The sequence below is a fragment of the Lutjanus erythropterus genome, chromosome 3 (assembly GCF_056507025.1).
Source record: "Lutjanus erythropterus isolate fLutEry1 chromosome 3, fLutEry1.hap2, whole genome shotgun sequence".
NCBI classification, from domain to species: Eukaryota; Metazoa; Chordata; class Actinopteri; order Lutjaniformes; family Lutjanidae; genus Lutjanus; species Lutjanus erythropterus.
In genome coordinates, this window is record NC_139319.1 from 10,679,850 (window position 1) to 10,700,634 (window position 20,785).

General features: G+C 39.8%; 1 protein-coding gene across 1 annotated transcript in view; it reads right to left on the minus strand.

The window, feature by feature from the left end:
- Positions 1-20,785, minus strand: part of LOC146329694 (protein sidekick-1-like) — a 334,563-nt gene that overhangs the window by 194,371 nt on the left and 119,407 nt on the right. The window contains exons 3-4 of the mRNA XM_084714965.1: positions 18,180-18,286; positions 15,932-16,079 (exon numbers count right to left, since the gene is read on the minus strand). Of these exons, the coding sequence (XP_084571091.1) occupies positions 15,932-16,079; positions 18,180-18,286 (255 nt within the window). The remainder of the gene's footprint in view (positions 1-15,931; positions 16,080-18,179; positions 18,287-20,785) is intronic.

The window sequence follows — 20,785 nt, forward strand, 5'->3', positions numbered from 1 at the left end:
GGGAAAATGATGTCTTCATTATCGACTAAATTCATGAACTAATTCATGTTTTTTCTGCTAATGTTGTCCTCTGACATTACTCTCCCCTCCAACCTGACATGCTTCTTATTCTCTTTTATTTACAAAATGGTGTTGATCATTTCTTCACAGAGCTAGGCTCTAACTCTGAGGAAACAGAAATCAATCCGGTATTGTGTTGAAGTGTGTTCCCCTGCCAGATAGTTCTTCCCGTAGTGGTGCACTCTGCAGAATAAAACAAACTTTGACACAATACCTGTGAGGATCTAGTGGATGTTGAGATATATGACAGGATCAGTAAATAATTTGACCTGCTGGTGGCACTAGTTGAAGCCAAAATCAATCACTCTTTTGAGGCCATAAATGTCTACAATATGCAGTTTACATATACAAAATTTAATGGCAGTCCACTCAAAAGTTGTCCCCAGAGCCATGACACAAGCATGGTTAAAAACAAATATGGGGGATATGGGGACATTTGACATGAAAAACGCCAGCCTGCGTTTACCTTTGATTTGAGACGGAACAGGTCGTCTCTTGCAGGAGGCGACAGAAATGACAGGTAGTTTCTGCGGCTAAAAAGGAGCTGCTGTCAATGCTACTACTGTACCCTGATCCTGCCAGAGTGCGTCTGTGAAGCTGAGTGCAAACTTCAGAGTGAGTCGTGATGCTTCTACACTCCGTGTGGCACTTCTCCTCAAATCTAAACTCAGTGTGTGAGATGCATACATCTACTGTAGACTAAGGTCAAAATGCGAGCTATTGTAAATTCAGTCACACTTTGATGGTAATGTGTGCCGCGTATGTTTACACCTTGCATTACCATATGTTTTGGCTTATCCGGAGAGCCAGATACAGATGGCATTTTAATACCAGGGCCAGGGGTCTGAGTAAATGTAAACGGTGGCCTAATAGGGCTTGTTACAGTACATAAAGTATTTACTGCTACAGCAACAAAAACAACTATGATGATTAGGCGAGGATAATTCAAATATGTTAAAGGAAAATAAAATCATGGTAGTTAATAGTAACATGCTTTGCAACAGCGATGCAATCATCTGTGTCGCACTCCTGCAGTTTAGGAAGCGTTGTGTTCCTACCCCTCCTCCATCTCCTCCTCATCCCTCCTCTCCTGCTGCTCGTCTCCCTCCCCTGAGTGTGCGAGGCAGAGTAAGCCTCTGTCATTTGGGAGAGTCATTAAGTACAGCCTCAGAGTTAATGTCTTTTCTACTTTCTACTTTTTAAAAAAAAACTTTCCTTTGTACCTTAGTCGTGGATGTGACTGAAAGAAGACAGCAAATTTGGAACACAGTTACAAGTAGAGGACACAAGTTAAGGACAGATGAGAGAAGTCTCACATTCACCTGATGTATCTGCCAGACATCGAGGCTGTTATCTCAGCCAACAACAAATATATTTGACTGCGAGCTGGGGTCTGAAAATAATGGTGCCATCAACTCTACAACATCCACCCAATTCTGCGTCAAGATAGGAAAGAAAATGTAATTTATTAAAAACATAATGTTTTTACCCCTTGGCATACATGTGGGTCTACTTATAGCCTACAGACTTAGAAAACACATCAACAGTTTTAAACAAAGCTACAACAAATTGCTTTTGGCAGAATAAGCAATGAATATTCATAGTCCAACAGCAGGCCCTAAAGTGCTGTCTTCATAATGCAATTCTATCCCTCTCCACCTTGACAATGAATAATATTACCAGAAAATGCAATGCAATTAAAGCAACCCCTTGTTCCCTGTCTCCCTTTGCCACATGTGTCGCTCCCCCTCTCCCCATGCAGTACAGTGATAACATTAAAAATTAAACAAGTCATCTGATTTCTTTACTGCAAAATTCATGTATAATAGTGTGGTGATAGAATAAGTCGCCTCTGGCCAAATTTCTACCAACAACCACTCTTTTGCAAGCAGAGAAAATGAATGAGTATGTGTGAGACACTGGACTTAAATTAGACATAGAGAGAAGAAGACATAAATTGTAAAGAGGCAATGGACTAGTCCTAAATCTGACATTAGAAAAGCCTTTCTGCAATTATTTACACTGACAATTACAAATGTAGAAAGATGATTAGTAGTTTCAACTGAATACATTATTCATGTATGCACAGATACACTGTATGCAAACACAACCACACACAGATAAGTCAGGGTTTTAACAATTTAACTATTTTGCTAAAACAATAAAAGATTTTCAGACCATTCTGTAGTCACATCATGCTCTACTGGTGAAACTCTTTGCTGTGAGGTGAAAAGAAACAGCTTGTCACTCCAACTGTATCAAAAGGGACACGCTGTCTACGCACTTCCCAAGCCAACAGCGAGGTCAGCAACAGGGCAAGAAGCAACTGACAAGACAGGAATGGGGAAAACATGCAAAAAAAGAAAGATAAAACATCCATCCAGACGGAAAACAGCCCTGTATTAAAAATAATCCATGGGGCTGATTGATGGGGGAAAGTTGCTTCAGGTACCAGTGAGACTGTTAGTACAATGGAGGATGTCACTTTGATTAACAAGTCCATCAATGTGAAGGAACCAAAATAGAAGAAATATAGCGCTGGGTGATGTCACATTACATACACAACCATACTCTTTTTTTTTGCCCAGGCTCTCTGCATTGGCACAGTCACTGTGTCATCAGAGTGGTCTCATTCAAATGAATGAGTTTTTTTCCACACAGTGCTGTTGCCTGTCTGAACATGACTTAACTCATCTGTGATGTAAAACTAATGAAACACAGCATTAGTTCAGACAGAGCACTTAAGTCGTGCTTGCATTAGCTGATTGGCATCAGCTGCTTCATTCATACTTCACAAACACTGGCTCATTCATCAGCTATTTGGCTACCACTTGACTAGAAAAGCTGAATCACAATCATACAAGAGTAAAGTGTGGCCAATATAACCTGACACTTCTCACTGTTACTCTGCTGGTACCTTTATGTCAATACCTGCAGCTTCCTACATAGCTTCAACCTCCCTGATTATTGACAAAGTTTTTACTATGATTGATCTGACTAATCAGGTGTCTAGACCTCACACACTATGTCAGCATCATGACAGCATTCACAAGACACTGAAGTGTCTGTCTATACCGGGTCCTGGTTGGCAGGGCATTGTGTGTAATGAGTGTGTGGAGTATCAGTGGCTGAACTCAGGGCAAACAGGTGTTGTGACACTGAAGTTGTCAAGCGGCAGTAAATGTGTAGTGAATGTAAAGTTCACTAATCATAAACACAGCAGCTCCTCAATAACTAAGAAGTTTGTGTGTCTTGCTTCCCAGCACCTGGGTAAAGGAGGGGAGAGTCTGTGATATTAAACTAGTCTGTGCTGCTCTCTGGCTCTGTCCAGCCAAATGTAGATAAATATAATTATTCAGTGCCCTTTTTGTGGGCATCAGCCTCACAGTTACACACTTATGGTTGAAAAAATAGGCTTGATGAAGTGTATATAAACATTTCAGATCACAGTTACAATGTGAGAAACAGCAATGCAACGCAGGCCTGCCAGAGTGCACAAGCTAGAAACGAATCGCACAACTAGACCAGGACAACAATCTGTTGCTTCAAAAAGAGATGTTGATGTGTGAACAAGAGTCTCCAAACAAAATGCTCAACAAAATCCTCTCACATGGCGGAAAACAACAGGCTCTAGGAGATATGGTTACATCACACAGACGCCAAAGTAACACGTTTCCATCCATGGATCCTCAGTGCATTCTGAACGTGTCTTTTCCTCCACTGGGAATATTGTGAATAGAAAGAAATTAGCACTGGCCCCGTCACGTGTGGACTATCTTGTGCTTTTGGCAAATAATCTGTAAACTTGAGGCCTTACAATGACAGTCGAATAAAAAGGTTGTACAGTCAGGCACAGTGGAATGAAATGCTGAGTCAGTTTTAACTTCTTTGTTTATGCTGGCATTTAGGGAGTTAAAGCATCAAGAATGTAAGTATCCTTCTTTTTGTTTTTTAAATATATTTTACTATATATCATCCCTCAGGGTTAAATTATCTTTTTGTCACAATTTCGAAATTATGTGCCTTAGTTTTATTTAAACAAAATATAATCCCTCAAGATAAAACTCCTTTCACTTCTTCTTTAAGTTTACGCTAAACTTTGTTTTTGACCATATATGAGGCTGTTAATTTCGGCCATATAGAACTACTACTGGACATATGTTGTAACAGCTATAAAAGCAAAGGTGTTTGTTTAAGTAACAGAGCGCACACCATATGACACACAAACGCATGCAGACGCGTGCTTTAATTGTGGCTCATTTCAGATCACTGACAGGCTCAGATTGTTATTCTAAGTGTCTGAAAACATGTTGGAAAAGATCCCGACAGAGACAGACCTTTGTGTTGAAGAGTCAGATATGTTTTGTTTAACCAGAAACAGCCCTTATATCGGTCTTGTAAGAGCCATCTGGCCAAACACAAATTTCCAATGTTGGAATAAAATCATCTTGCTAGAGGCGCGCTCCTGTCATCAGAGTCGTTTGGTGTAAGTTGGTCATGAAACTTAAAAGTAGTAAAGTTCAAAGTCTTAAACATTGTCAACAGCCAATACGAGTGCTCCCTCCAGCATCTCCCTTTCTTGAGCCAAGTGTATGCAGTCAGTATGGTGTGTGTGACAGCAGGACGCCACTTGCTGCAGGAAGGGGAGTTCAGTTGTAGTGAAACTTTCTATATTGTTCTATATTGGAACTTTTCAAAGTTCGAGTGAGTCTCTCACTCTTTTTCTCTGGATCTTGGGAATTCCTATATGAAGTCATAGGAGTGCCGTAACAAAGAATAAATCTGTAAAAGAAGAAAAAGAATAGGAAAATAAATGTGAAAATATAAATAGTTAGTTTGATATTGTCAATATTTAAATAATTAGATTTTTTTAATACATAAACAGTTAATTCTATCTTTTCCCTCCTTTTGTAGATTTTTTTTTTTTTTAACTTTTTTACTTTGAACATGCAATGTCTAATATTTCTCTATCTACCGTTTATATGGCTGGCGATGTGATGTTGCATGTTGGGAAACTATTTCAAAAGGAATCTGGTTGTCTGATAAATAGCAACCATGCAAGATCCTCAGGCTTTGCAAAATCTTAGTCTGTGACTAAAAAGTCTGTGACTTATGACACAACTATCTTTAGATGTGATCAGGTGTCAGACTGAAGTCTTAAGAAGTCTTTCCAAAGTCTTTCAAAAGTTCACTAGTTTATGGTAGGTATAAAATAAAACTACATCTGTTGCGTGAGACGCGTCTGACACACTTGTAGTTGAGACAGGTGGCAAGATTAATTGCTCATGTATCAGGTGAGCCAGCAGAATCTTCATCGTTGCACAAATTTTTTGATAGCACAAATTTTCTGTTCCCTTTGCTATAAATGGTCAATTCCTTGACACAAGTGTCTCTGGCTTAAGTGTATAAGCTTCAGACTTTGCAGCACCTATAAGACCACAGGCCAATTAGCTGCACTGGTTAATGGTTATTTTTCACAACACCTGGCTTAACAACCTAGAAATCTGTTGACACAACACAAGGCAAAATCATTGTCCACAGCTTTTCTACAGGCTTAAACATATAAAATCTATTCATCATTTTCCTCTAAAGAGGTGATCTGAAGGTCGAGAGCGAAGGAATACCAGGATTACCATTTTCCCTTTGAACTGGGATCAACAATCCCTAATGCTACCTGACAAGATAGAAGGACAAAGTGAGAGAAAGGGTAAGAACAAGGAGCAAACAAGAGAGAGGACACCTGTCCTTTGAAATGAAGAGAGAGGTACGATATCAAAGTGGAAATGGAAGAGTTTACAGTAGAGAATTTTCATTCAGTTATTTGCCGCCACATTAGGCGACCAAAGGAGCAATTCAATTATGGAAAGGGATGGAAAGAGAGAAGTAAAAAAAAAGTGAGTAGCAAGAGGGGAAGGGGAGGAGAGGTAAATTGAAAAATATCAAGCTCAGACAGGCGTCAAAAAAGAATTGCTGTTGCTTTATGCCCTGTCTTTTATTTTCTTCTCTAAAATTAATCAATGTAAAAATCTACGGTGAAAAGCTAAATGCTAATCTTCATATCACATCACAGTGGTGTATCTTTTAGCCAATGTCCTGCTGCCATTAATGACAAAAAGGCAATTAACTTTAACACAATATTTTGGTCAGGCAGACGTTGTTGGCTTATGTACAGTAGATATTTCCTACTGTACCACTTTAAAACTGTAATGACTACAATTAGTCATGACAAGCCTTATTTGAACTGTCAGTTTAAAAGACCATGTATTACGATTTTTAAAAGAAGACAGCATGGGTCCCAAAAGGAAAACCAAACCAAACTCTTTTTATGAATCTAATATTTTAAAAACTTGTCAGAAAGTTGCTAATACATGGCATTAATACACAGAAATCAAATACAGGCAAAAATTACACAGCAAATGAAGATATACATGGCTATTTTTGCCGAGCCAGTCCGACTGGTAAGATCGAGGCTGATTTGTCAAGTAGATTGCCCTGCAAGAGTGGGGCTGTTTGGTTTGCTAATGTAGGAAATATTACAATAATTTAACTACTGAGAGCACAACTGACAACAGGCTATGTGCTGTGGCAGCAATTTTTCTGTGCATTTTTTCATACCACATCTCTCTTGAAAATGAGAACCCCTGTCTTAATGAGATCACCTGTCTAAATAAAATGTGAAATAAATTAGCTAAATGTGCTGTAAATGTCTGGAGAAAATTTGATTTGGCTTTGGATCTTATTTGGACTGAACTTCCTCCACACCTTTACAGACATACCATATATGCATTTATTCACCATTGAGACTGTCCAAACATGTTAGATGTGAGAATATTGGGTGAGGAGTGAGCGGGAGGTTGGACATCAGAGAGGCAGTGGGGAGAAACAAGAGTGTAAAGCCAGAATATTTTCACAACTAACACAGTGGCTTAAGGGTTTATTTCAACCAAACAAGAGTTAGTGATTGTTGGAACAGTGGAGAGACAAACCAAGATGGTTTTGGTGAGCATTATATTGTTTCTGTCAAGTTTGAATGAAGTGTGCTTTACGATGATAAAAATACTGTTTCTGTAAATGGAGTCTGGTGTCTTTAGAAATCTGGTTAAACTAAAAGGATCTTAAGTCTTAAGTAAAAGGTCTATCTCTGTAGGGATCCTTATCATAATTTTGTCCGACACTTAAAAAACAATCAGCCTGTCAGTGGCAAAGCAAGCACTTTTAAGATAAGATAAACCTTTATTAATCCCCAGAGGGAAATTCGGGTGTCATAGCAGCAACAGCAATGACAATGAAACACAGGTGAGGAACAAGGAAAGTAGTCGGAGTATAGACACACACACACACACACACACACACACACACACACACACACACACACACACACACACACACACACACACACACACAGGCAGAAGATTTGACAGAAAAGGGGGAGAGAGTGGGGTAATTATGTGCCTCAAAGAGCCATAGGTGGGCGTCCTAGGCCCTCCTGCACAGTCGCCTATTGTAAGCAGGTTGGTATATGACATAGAAGCATGGGATAAATAGGGTCCAGACTGAAAAATACCTGTTACCTTTCAATAACGATTAGATGGAAAATGCAGTCCAACCCATCAGAAACTAGTTTTAATGCTTTAAAGAGGACTCACTCAGTACAAAATGACACATTTGTTGGATGTCAGAGACACATCTGTGCTGACACACAAACAGAGACCTTACAACTGTTAATACTTTTCATCCCCTGTGAACAAATGTATGAATCACTCTCATGCAAACATGAAACTCAAATGAATGATCAAAACTAGGAAAGGACTCAAAATCTTACTCACAATGTCAGTTTATGCAATAAAACAACATATAAAAGTGAAAGCCTCAACAAAGACAGGAAAACACAGGACTATAAAATACAATACATGGGTAACTAAAGAAAAGTTTGTGACAAGGCTCTTCTTAGTGCAGCCATACGTCTTCAAATCCTACATGTCTGAGATGTTTGTGTAATCCCAAAGTAACTAAATCATATAATTGAGAAGAAAGTCACATACAGTATCTAAGCTTCTGGTGGCTCCAGAGATTAAGTCCCAGACACAATGGATTCAGATGAGCTTAAACTCTTCTTTACTCCATATTCATTTCCTGTAACTGTTTTTTCCATGTCCTCTTCTACCTCTCTCTCTAACTCACTTTGATCCTCCCCTTTGGCTGCCGTGAGAAACTGAGTCATTATGAACTGCAGTGGAGCCGTGGAGATGGAAGACCTTTCAAATGGCCGGTTGTATTTTCAACATGTGGTGCGATCTAAGCCTACACATCCTTTGAGTCTCTCCCTCCAAATGATGCCCTCTTTCTCTTGATCTTGTGGTCGGTCTAATACACACACATGCATATGCACACAGGCTCGCAGACAAACACACACAACATCTGCTTGCAAAGTTCAGACAGCGAGAAAGTTCCTTCTGTTCAGACCTCTGCTGCGTGTGTGTGTGTGTGTGTGTGATGAAAAGCAGCAAAATAATGAATCGCTCCCTCTGTTAAAGTGCTGTTTGACAAATTAAAATGAATGAATGTTGAGACACACACACACACACACACACACACACACACACACACACACACACACACACACACACACACATCTCCACAGCATATGGCTGCTTAGGCCAGGTCTATGAGGAGAATTATTTCCCATAAGGCCCAGTCCTGACATTGACCACCTGTGACATCAGTGCTCTCCACACCACTTGCCTCCCCAGCAACAAGATGCTGAAATATTCACTGTCCGCCCTGCCATGCTTCTGCATAGATCACTGCCTTTATTTGATCAATCTGGGCTCCCTGCGTCCCCGCTGGAAGAAGAAAGGAGAGTTCTAATTCTCCTCATCCTGGCTGTCCTCTTAAAGCTGCTGGCTATGAGAATCATTTCACGTCCATCTGCCACAGGTCTCAGAGCTAATTAAAAGCAGCAGCTCGCTCTTCTCGACCTGGGCTGCAGGTCACAGCTAATATATATATCAGCTCCAGCCACTGAGGTGGCAGTGCTGTCCCAAAGTTGTTTTGACTGCTGCTGGACAGCTGAAAAGAAAACAGACTCAATATGTCTGAGGTTCAGAGCCCATGTGAGAATGAGAGGATGGGGTGGGTGGCAAATCAGAGTGATGGCAGACCAGCATGGAGATGGAGGGGGCAGAGAGTGAGGGCTCCATTAGATTAGAGCAGACTGGGTGGGAAGTGACAGCTTGTAAGTTCTTTTCTTGCCAGTATTTTGAGGGCTGGGGAGTTTGGGAATGTGTATGGAAGTGAGGGGCAAGGGGGTAGCACAGACGCACAGCAGAAGGAGTGGGATCGTGTGTGTGTGTGTGTGTGTGTGTGTGTGTGTGTGTGTGTGTGTGTGTGTGTGTGTGCTGGATATGCAAAGTGGGGTTAGGGGCAGGCACATGCACATAAACTGAGAGCGGTGGGAGAAGCAGAAAGACAGACATCGAGATGGGGCTGGGGACTCTGGGAGCGATGCATATCGGATCAATAAACTTCATAAACAACATCATCAGCTCGGTCACCACGAAGACAGCCAACCGCCAGGCACCATCTGGCCCTGTCTCACCGGACTGCAGGATCAGCCAGCGTAACCTCGCACACAAACACAAACGCGTGCGCACACCGTTACACACGCAGGGCCGTGCAAATATTCAGCGCACTCGCTCTGGCATGCATGAGCGCGCACAGAGACGGTCGAGCCAGGTAGACGTAAGTGAGATTGGTCTGGGGAGACAGATTGTATGTGAGTGTGTGTTAGTGTGTTTGTGTGCGTGCACCGCAGCAGTTAAGCAGTTTATACAGGAACAGAAGTTTATAGGTTCTGTAACAGTATATCCTGTAGCATGATAATTACTGTAAAAGAGACAGAGACTGAGAGAAGGAGAGCCAGGGGAGAGAACAAAGCAATATAAAAAATAATTTAGTGGCAGAAAAGTAGGAGTGAGACAGAGAAGGGAGGTGAGAGGGAGAGGAAGACATGCCTTGTACAGACAAGAGGGGAGCTGTGAAGAAAGGTGCAAATTAGTCTTTTCTATGAGGGTTCAAAGGAAGTGTTATGCATGAATCTTCATCACAGGGTGTATGTGCGGTGGAAGCAAATCAGAATATTCCATCTCACAATGCAGAGATAAAAGTTTTTATCCAGATTATATTAATACTCGAAAATGACACAGTGCAATCACATGTGTATGTTTTTTTGAAGAGCAGAAACAGAAAAAAAAATGTTTAAAAATTCTGAAATTATGAGGATGAAATCTATCTGCATTTTATCTACCTGACAATATCATTCAAATTATGTGTACATCACAAAATATATTACCATAAACTGACACTGCAGGTGGCAGAACCAGCTGTCATACGTATCTTGTTGCCATGGATATATGTACTGGTGCAAAAGCCAAGAATTTTAGACAAGTTTCACACAGATCGGGCCCAAGCAAACTGCCAACATCACTGTATCCCAGTATATATCCAGCCCAAAAACAGAAATAAAGAAATCACATCTAATCAGTCAATTCTTAGAACATCCTCAATCTTTTAAAACTTTTAAGCTGTATATCCTGTGACATTATACAGAATAATTAGATACTGAAATTGAACTTCAGACTTAAAACATGGGTTAAAACTGCTAATCTCTAAAGATTAATAATACATTCACATGCTCCTTGGATAGTCCACTTTCTTGAGTTCGGAAGTCGTTATTCAGACAGAGATGTTCATGAGCTTCTAAGTTCCATTTTCAAAATATAAATGAAATTAAATGCTAATGTTCCAAATAAGATGAAATGAATTCACATTTAAGACAGTCAGACAAATTACTTATTTATGGTTTAATATTTGTAAATTAGAATTGAAGACATTGTCAGACTTTTTAAATCCTGCAGACACCAGACACACTGCATTAGGAACTCTTTGAAAAACTATCCGCTCACTGAACACTATGGCAGCTAACTGGGCTGCTGGCTAGAGTTGGCTGGCTGTTAGCTACAGTGAATTGTACCTTACCACTGTACTCAGCTGCAAGTAAATACAGTTAGAAACCTGAGCTAGTGTTTTAATGTTAAAGGTTTTGTGTTTTTTGTTTATGTTTAATTATTTACAATTTAATTGTAGCTCTTCATGGGGTCCCCACTGATATTTCAAGAAATACTTCAATAACAGAGAATACATCAACACACATTACACATTATATTTGTAACATTCATACTCACAATAGGCCACACATCAGCCAACACAACTCAAAAGCCTGTCTAATTCATACAATATCATATGAAATACTGACTGCTCAATGTCTCTCTATCTCAGTTTCTGTCTGTTTCTCTCATCCATTCAAAAAGGGGAGAGATAATCCTGAACACTCGTTAGATAGCATCTCCCTCTCTATGCATAAAGCTGGTAATGGTCTAAAAAAGAAACAGATGACATTAAGTGTGTGGCCTTTGCTGTGTGAAACAGCACCTCTGTTTTTATTTATTCCCAGAATGTCGCTAAAGTTGTATTTCATAAATATTTTTTAATTTCATATGACTTTAGTGGAAGCAGTCAGGTATTCAGTAGAAACTAACTGTGTCTGCAGTAAATAGCTGTGGAAAACCCTGCATTTAATGGGGTACCTTGATAATAAAATGCATGGACTGTGCATTTTTATAGGCGGGGTGTTTATCAGTTTTTTTTCTCAACTTCATCGAGATAAGGGGCCAAGAGAAATGGAGCCAATGTAGCAACATTAGCAACATATATACTGTCTCCAACACAGGCCACAGCGCCATCTGTGTTGTGATCAAGAGGCCAAACCTCTCAGCTGACTGCTCAGCTGAGTACACCTGCCAAACTGTGACAGCCTATTGCTCAATGTCAAATCATATCTGCTAACCCACTGCTGTAACTGTTACATCAGCGCTTACTCTGCAGTCTCTGCAGCCACCTCAGCTTCAACTCAACATTCATTATCTTCATTTCAAGCTTTTACTATTAATTGCACATGTTTTGCTCTATTGCTATACGTATGTGTCAACTCATCTGTATGGCTTCAGTTATTTTCATAACTGGATGGGGATGTTTCAGAACAGACTCCTGCTGTCAAACCGAAGTCTGCTGCATTTTTCCATGTGTCACAAACTTTGAAGGGAGTGGTCCTGGCAAACACATAGATATTAAGTTTTATTTGCTCATATGAACATGGAACTATAGGCTCTGGGGAGGGTTATATTCCTGCCAGGCCTAATTTAGAGTGAATTAACTAAATATATGAACTAGAAGGTGCACTTACTAGAGCACAGATCTCTGCCCAGCAACTCAAACAGAATATTTGGATGTAACCCCTTTGTAATCACCATCATTTTGATTAGTAACTATAACTTTATTATATGTTTATTCTCTGTAACAGAAAACAATTACATTTATTTTGTCACTGAATTACATGTAATTAGTTACTACTCAACACTAATATCATATTAGATATTTGTGTGAAATTTTGTCAAAGTTAGAGTATGAAATCTTCAGTTATGGCCAAAAACATATTTGACCTTTGACCACCAAAATCCAAGCAATTCATCCTTGAATCCATGTTGACATTTATACCAAATTAGAAGAAATTCTCTCCAAGTGTTCCTGAGATATCACATTCATATGAGTGGGATGGACGTGACCTTGGACCACCAAAATCTAATCAGTAAATGTTGAGTCTAAGTGGACATTTGGGCCAAGTTTGAAGAAATTTCCCAAAACGTAATGCCTGTGAACGCGGCTGTCGCAGGCGTGGAGGCATAAAAAATTGTTTTTCAGTCACATTGATAGCTCCAATCTAATCTGTTCAGCTTCAGTTTCTGTTAAGTTGTTTTTCCCTATAGCTGATTCAGTAGCTGTGATGAGTTCAACTATAGGTACTTGTTGTGGTGTCATGGCAAAGCTCAGTCCTTTGGCTAGGACTTCTTTTTCTGTGTGGTTAAGTTCCCTGTCTGACAAGTTCTCATCTGTTATATGTTTCATCTTGTGTGGGGTGGGCTGTCTGTCACCCCCAGGTAAGTATTTCTGTTTTGCTCATAATGTTGTTCTTGAGCTGTAGGTTTTGAAATTTCCTTAGCTGTCTCTCTTTGCTTTTATTGTATTGGGCTAGTTGGGCTTTCTTAGTGAAGTCAATTATCTTCTCTAAGACCACAACCAGCAGGAGTGATTTTAGTTTCTGGAGTAGGTGGTCAGCTTTCTCCTTTAACCTTTCAATGGTTTGAATTTCATCCGCTCTGTGTCCCTTCACAGTGGAACAAAGACGTAGGCTGTTTTGTCTTCACCTTAGGATAAATGGTAAGTGGTTTCTATAGTCAGCAAGCTGTCTTTTCATATTCATGCACCATTTTTTAGGGTATTCAATCCAATTTTCTGAGCAACGTGTCCGTGAATGTTCTCCTTTGTCCAGGTCATTGTAATCTCTATAAAAGATTAAATCGAAGGCAAATGGACTTGTTTATATGTCTTTGAAGACGTTTCGCCTCTCATCCAAGAAGCTTCATCAGTTCATGCGTGTCAGACTAGTCTGATCTAGTCTGACTAAATGGTGGGAACTCAAGTATTTAAGCTCTGTGGATGTGTTCACCAGGCCATAGGTGTTAATGGTTCATTGGTGTGTAGGGTTTGGTAATGACAATGGATAGAGTCAGCTTCATAAGTGCTCCATTCAGTTTTAAGTCATTAGTCATTGGGTGTCACCTGAAACCAGGTATGAGTAACAGTCATTAGAGTCACATGACTGTGAACAGCTGTTGTTTTTGGAGGCCATGTTGTTGAATCTCCTGGGCAAAGAGAGCGAGCTTATGTCTCAAGCCTCCTCCTCTGCTGAGAGTGGGACTTTAACATAGATGGCTTCCTTAACTCCTTAACTCAAACCATCTGTCCCCCCTGTCTAGAATGTGGATGTTGCTGTCCTCAAAGGAGTGTGCCTTCTCCTTAAGGTGTAAGGAGACAGCTGAGTCCAGGCCTGAAGAGCCAGCCCTCCTGTGTTGAGCCATGCGTCTGTTCAACGGTTGTTTGATTTCTCCGATGTGTAAGTCATTGCAGTCCTCATTGCATTGGACAGCACACACTAGCTTACTTTTTTGTGTATGTGGTGTGCGGTCTTTGATTTAATCTTTTCTTGAGAAGTTTTTGATATGCACATTTGAGGGATTAATGCAAAAAATGTGTTTATGTATGCATATATTCAATATTGTGTATATTATGTTCTGTATCAAGAGTACCAATATACTATTTTTTAAAATCCCTAATATCAGTATTGCCTCCAGCCCCAAAAATCCAGTATCCATCTGGCCCACCATTATGGTGTCTTGCTCCCCTCCATGATGGCTGGCTCTTCACCCCACCTCTGAGCGTGGCCACCATTAGCACTTTTGCCCCCCACTGCCTTTGGACAACATGTCATATCAATCAGTTCCAGTTTATAGCCTCCATAGTGGCTCTGTGAAGCTGGTTTTGCACTTGGACTTATTTTAAATGTTACAAAAAAATCTGGATGAGGTGTGTTTGTGGAAAAACGGTGTCTGGGCTGCTCTTTATGGCTTGCTATCAATGCTACTTTGATATGCATAAGTGGTCATTAAATTACCTCATAGACGGGTGCACAGTTGTGGCCTTTTATTTTACCATGACTTCAGTCAGAAATGTATTTATTAATGTTTTGCTTTTAATTGCCAGCAGTAGTGCTCTTATTTGTGGTGTGTGACATTAAGGAGGGGTGAGGGCACTGTAGTGGTGTTGCTCTGATAGCAACACTTTCAATGCAGGCAGTGTGTCTTGAGCAGCAAAATAATTGCAGTGCACTGTCATTAAGCCACACTCAATGAAGCAACATTAAGTTAGCAGGAGACCCATTTTCCATGTTCATTCAAATTTAAAAGCAAAGTCAAACTGGATGCGAACCCAAGACAAAAATAATAATAATAAAACTGCTTACGTAACCTGACTCCACAAAGCTTTCGGAGAAGCACTTTTGAGGTGGTGACTGTCATTAAAGGAATGAAAAAGTTGCTTTCTGGCCATTTACGTGTGCAGCAAGGCCACTGACAATCTCACTCAATAACACACCAGGGAGCAGTTAGTGTTCTTAATGGGGAGTTAGTTATCTCAGAGCGTGAGAGCAGCCTAATAAAATCACTGAAGGTCTGTATCTCAACACCTACTTTCACTGATGAGTACATTCAAACAGGTACATATTCTAAAATAATTTAAGATACTGCCTCGATCTATAGCACATTATTCCAAAAAACCTTTCACAACAAACCCGCACTCCCCTGCTCTGTCGGAATAATTACATTATTAATACACCGTGTGAACATTTTTCAAAATAACGACACTGACAGGATAGCTGTAGCAGCTACGGAATAATATGCAAATTACAGGCATTTCAAAAGGAGCCAGACAACAGCATTAAACAATAGAGTGTGAAATACAGCTTACACAACACATCCAGAGACCCTCATATCTCTGGTGGACAATTAATATAAAAGAACATCTCCTGTGCACCTAAAATTACTTAATAACCTTGTAGATTAGACAAGAGAAAAAGATTGGATTCATTGAAAAATCCATTTAATCTTCTCTTGATAATGTCCTAGGTCTATTGTACAGATGTCTAATGAAAAGGGTCAGTTATCTAAATGGCTTATTATTTCTTACAATTGGTGTTCAAGGATAAAAAAAAAAAACTTTTGTGCTTCTAGAGCACGCTAATTAATACACCACTGAGGGATAAGAACTGTAAAATTAAATTTTTTATCTCAAGCCGTATTTTGTTACACAGATTTTGCACCACTGTTATATAAATGAGACAGAGAAAGAAAGAGACACCTACATTCGGTTGTTGGGGATGATCTTGTGTCCGTCTTTGTACCACGTGACGAGGGGTCGGGGGAAAGAAGCAAGGGGAGGCTGGCTGATGACTGCTGCCCGACCCTGAGTCACCGTCTTTCTCTGCTCCTCACCGGTGAAGTTCCCCAAAACTGGAGGAGGAGAGAGGTATGAAGAGTTAGAGATGTTCCAGTACCATTATTTTTCTTCCTGATACAGATACCTGAACTTTGCGAATTGGCTGCTTCAGAGTACCAATCCAATACCAGTGTGTTAAAAATTTTAATATATTATTAACATTATTTTTAACAGTGTACTACCATGGATGTGATGTGGATGATATCAGTTTTGTATGGCCTGGTTCACGTTAAAAAAAATGTGGCATCCAAGATGCTAATGGGAAGTAACAGGACCCCATTTCAGGGCTAATAAATTATGTAATATTCTTTTTTTATATATATATATATATATTATTTTTGGGGGCTTTTTTGACTTTTTTGAATAGGGACGGCTGAAGAGTAGACAGGAAAGGGGGCAGAGAGAGAGGGGATGGCACGCAGCAAAGGGCCACAGGCGGGAGTCAAACCAACGGCTGCTGCAGAGGACTGACAGCCTCGGTGCACGCTCTACCAGCTGAGCTACAGGAGCGCGCCAAATTATGTAATATTCAATCTGTGCAAAGACTACTTGTACTTGCTGTTAGGCAAGAGTATCAATACCAATGTGTCAAATAACATTTAGTCAGAAAGAATATTAACACAAGTGATTAAAGTCACTACTGCTGAAGGTCTGGTCACACCAGAAAGAGACAGGTAAATGTATATTCACAAAATATGTGGTTCGAGAAGATTTGTGATGTAGTGAACATACTCAAATGGCTAGTTGGTGAGCTGCTATAGCTAGCAAGATAATTTCTAACGCAATTTCAAGCCAAGAACATGTTATTGCAAGTCAGTTTCAAAAGCTCTTTGAGATTTACTGTCACCTGACATTTTATTTTAAAGAGTGAACATAATTTCATCGAATAAAATGAATTATACCGAAGAGAAAAGCTCTCAGAGTCAGTTTGTACACTTAAAATATGTTTTTTCAAATGACGTCTTTGTGCCACCGCCAATAGCTTCCTCCATTGTAGACTTTCTGGCTTTTTGCTCCCTGAAAGGTCAAATATACAAATACAAATTTGCTCTGCCCAATTAGAGAATCTACTAACTGCTACAATCCGTTTAGAACAAACTAATTATACCATTGTCTTGAAATATTAATTTAGGTTCACTTTTTGAGCTCAGTGTTTGGTCATTATTTTACTGTTCAAATGCTTCACACTTATCACATTAAAACAGCAAAGCCCAATTGAAATTAAATTGCAGGGTTAGAGAGAAAAGGAGAATTTTACATATTCACAAAGACCTCTTTTCCCTTCATTCCAGTACCAATACAATATTAATACATTTAGACTGAAACAATTTTTGACTGCAAAAAAAAAGGATGACTATTTAGGATTTAAACTGGATGTAAAGAGAGGGGCTGCTTGTTGGTAGGGATGCACAATAATATTGACAAATCATTGATTTTGGTCAATAAAGCCTTAAATATCTGTATCAACTCAAACTTTTCAGAAATTTTTCACTTTAATAATGTGCAGGTGATGTAAGCATGTGCTCCAAATGGATAGCAAAGCTGATATTAACACTACAAATTTAATTGCCGATCATTACACCAAGTTTGTGTAGAACAAAAAGAAACAGACATCAGCAAAAATACCTGTCAGCAGTAGTTTTCTTACTTGCCCAATGAATGTGTATGTTTTAAAAAGCAGTGTATATTATGTATGCATCCGCCAGTGGCAGAGAGAGAGTAATTATACACACATCACGTAGGTGCAAAGCTATCAGAAACACTGTCATTAGTAAATGTTTGTGGCATGGAGTAAGTGTGCAGGCGTTAACTTTTTTCTTTGGATCTGCCAGTGGGCCATCATGATGAGAGTAGGCATAATAATGAGCTAATTCCACAACAAAAGAGACTTGCTGTTCTCTGCAACTAGGTGGAAAAATATGTGCATATGTTGGTATCGGCTACTGGCCAAATGAGTTGGAAAACATCAGCATATTGGAAAATCCAATACAGTGGATCCCTAGTGCGGACAGAGTTGCCCCTGGTTCTGTTTTCTTCTAAATCAACATTGTCAGTCATTAATAAAAACTCCTGTACTGGAGTTATTGTAATGATATTAACACGTGTGTACTCACAGGCCACCTGCACCTCTGTTCTCCTGTGTATGACAGCTCCCATCCTGTTCCTCACGATACACTGATACAGCCCAGCATCAGTCCTCTTCAGAGACGGGAGGGACAACCTAAAGATGGACAGTTACAATGACAGCAGGCTGATTAGTGTGTGTTTTATCTCTGAGCTGTAAATAAACACTAGAAAGGAGAAAGGCAGTGATGAGAGTTATATTTGGAGACCAATGAGACAGAAGGAAAAGAAGGTGGAGGTCTGTTTGTCCTTCTGTATGCACTCTTGTGTAATTCTCTTTAACTGACCTTGATCTGAGAATGGATTTGGCCTAAGGTTGACAAAGTTCGCCAATAACAGAAGGGAAGGCGGAGTGGTGCATATGTACAGTATATGTGTGCTGCGCATGAGAATGTTTTTGACTGTGTGCATGTTTTTTTGGGAGATGGGCTGTTAATGGGGTTTTAATGGACTGTGCTTCACTAATGGGAAGCTTGGCATAGGATCTAGGTTGGTGCCATGCTGGACAAACACACAAATGCGTACACACACACACACACACACACACACACACATATTACGCACAAACTGGATAGACACAGTAAAACTGGACATCGCTTTGGGGCTCATTATGAATACCAGGACAGCCAAGTATTTAACTCCCAGGCTGTCAGAGTATGCTGCCAACACACACAAACCCACACACACTAATACACACATTCGTACATCAAAGACTCACACTCACATTTCCATTTGAATCAGGAATGACACATTACACAGCAGCTCTCATCCTGAAACAGATTTTGATATTGGACACTTCCTAATGCTGCATCTCTCTCTGTCTGTGTTCCATTACGTTTTTTAATAGGCGTGTGTGGTGGGGCTGTCACTGAATTTTTTTGAAATCCCAACCAGTTTTCCTTCATATTTCTGCACTAAACAGAAAGTACAACGCTGACAGGTCCCAATCAGGACTATAATTTCCTGGTAAATTTCTCTGACACAGGCTCAGCCCTGCGTGTGAAATTCCCTGTGTGATTCAAGACACTAACAATTTCAATCAGGTTTTACAGACAGACAGCTTCAGCACACATTGACCAAACTGTCCCTGCAGCGTCGACATGAACGAATGAGAGGACGACATGTATTTCTACAGTGTGTGATGTTTGTGATGTGTGAAGACATTGTATAGGAGTGTGAATAAAGAGGAACACATCGTCCCACATCAAATCTACTGGTGCTTGATGTGTAATAGTCATTGTCTGTTTCCCAATAAATACAAGGCACGCTCTCAAAGGTGCAGTAAGAGATTCTGGAGAAAGACAGAGAGATTGTTGAGTCTTATTTCCCAGGTTGACATATACCAGTGCTTTGGGTTGGTGGCTTGGACCGAACCACTTCACAAAACAGTGAGACTCAACCTGGGCTGGGCGATACAGCGTAAAAATTATATATTGATATTTTAGGCTATTAAAACAATCCAACAGTATATTAAGTATATAAAGTAGTTAAAATTAGCACAATTGTAGACATCTCCAGCAGTAAAATGCAACATACACATTATTGCAGTTGTAGTATTAATCTAAAATGATCACAGAGACTAATAGTAAAACACAGACAGGGACAATTTTACTTTCTACTTTAAGTACATTTTCCTATAATACTTACATACTTTTACCATACCAAGGTTTAGAAAGCAGAATCATTAATTGCAGGGGAGTATTATCAAAGTGGAGTATTAGTTCTTTTGCCTAATCAAGACACTGAATACTTCTTCTGCCTCTGGTTAATACACCCAAAGCCTAACTTTGTTACTGGCTGAGGCTTCCCCTTTAAGGAAGGTGGGCTTGTGGGTAACCTGTGTGTGTGTGAGACAGAGGTCTAGAGGGGTTTGTTGTATGAGATAGCTAATTACCATCTACTGTGCAAGTCATGCTTAAGACAATTAAAAAAGCCTAAAACCAGAGGTCTCACAGATATGTTGTGGAGCTTTATGCCACGAGTAAAGTAACAAATATGATCAGATGACTGATTGTTTTGTCTTGTGATTTTTTGTTTTTGGAATAGCGAAAAAAATCACAATGACTCATAGTTGATAACTAGCAAAGTTAGCTTTTAACAAACTAACTCTGCTGGGAAGAGTACGAGACGACACAGCAGTAACACTAAATGAAGAGGGACTTTTTATTTCTTTTCTGTGGCAGCAAAAACAACACACAGCCTTTCATTACAACTGGGCTTATCTACACACTTTATGGATGACTAAAGTAACACACCTCTCAGTGGCAACCAGGTGAAACACTGATTACTCAAACATGCCGATACGAACACCTGATATATCACGCATTCATTCATATTTGAATATATCGAATACATCTGATATATATTGCCCAGCCCCAATCCAACTCAAAGTGTCTGCATCTTTCTTGCAGGATCATTTATTGCACCTTTAAGTTTCATTTGTGTTTGTGCTCAATGAGAAAGCAGGTGGAGAGGGTTTATAGATATGATTTTTACCAACACAATTAGGCAGCATTACATGAACACAAGGATTGGTGCTATTTGTGAAAAATAACTTAATTTGTCAGCGACAAATGTTACACAGTTTTGAAGACAA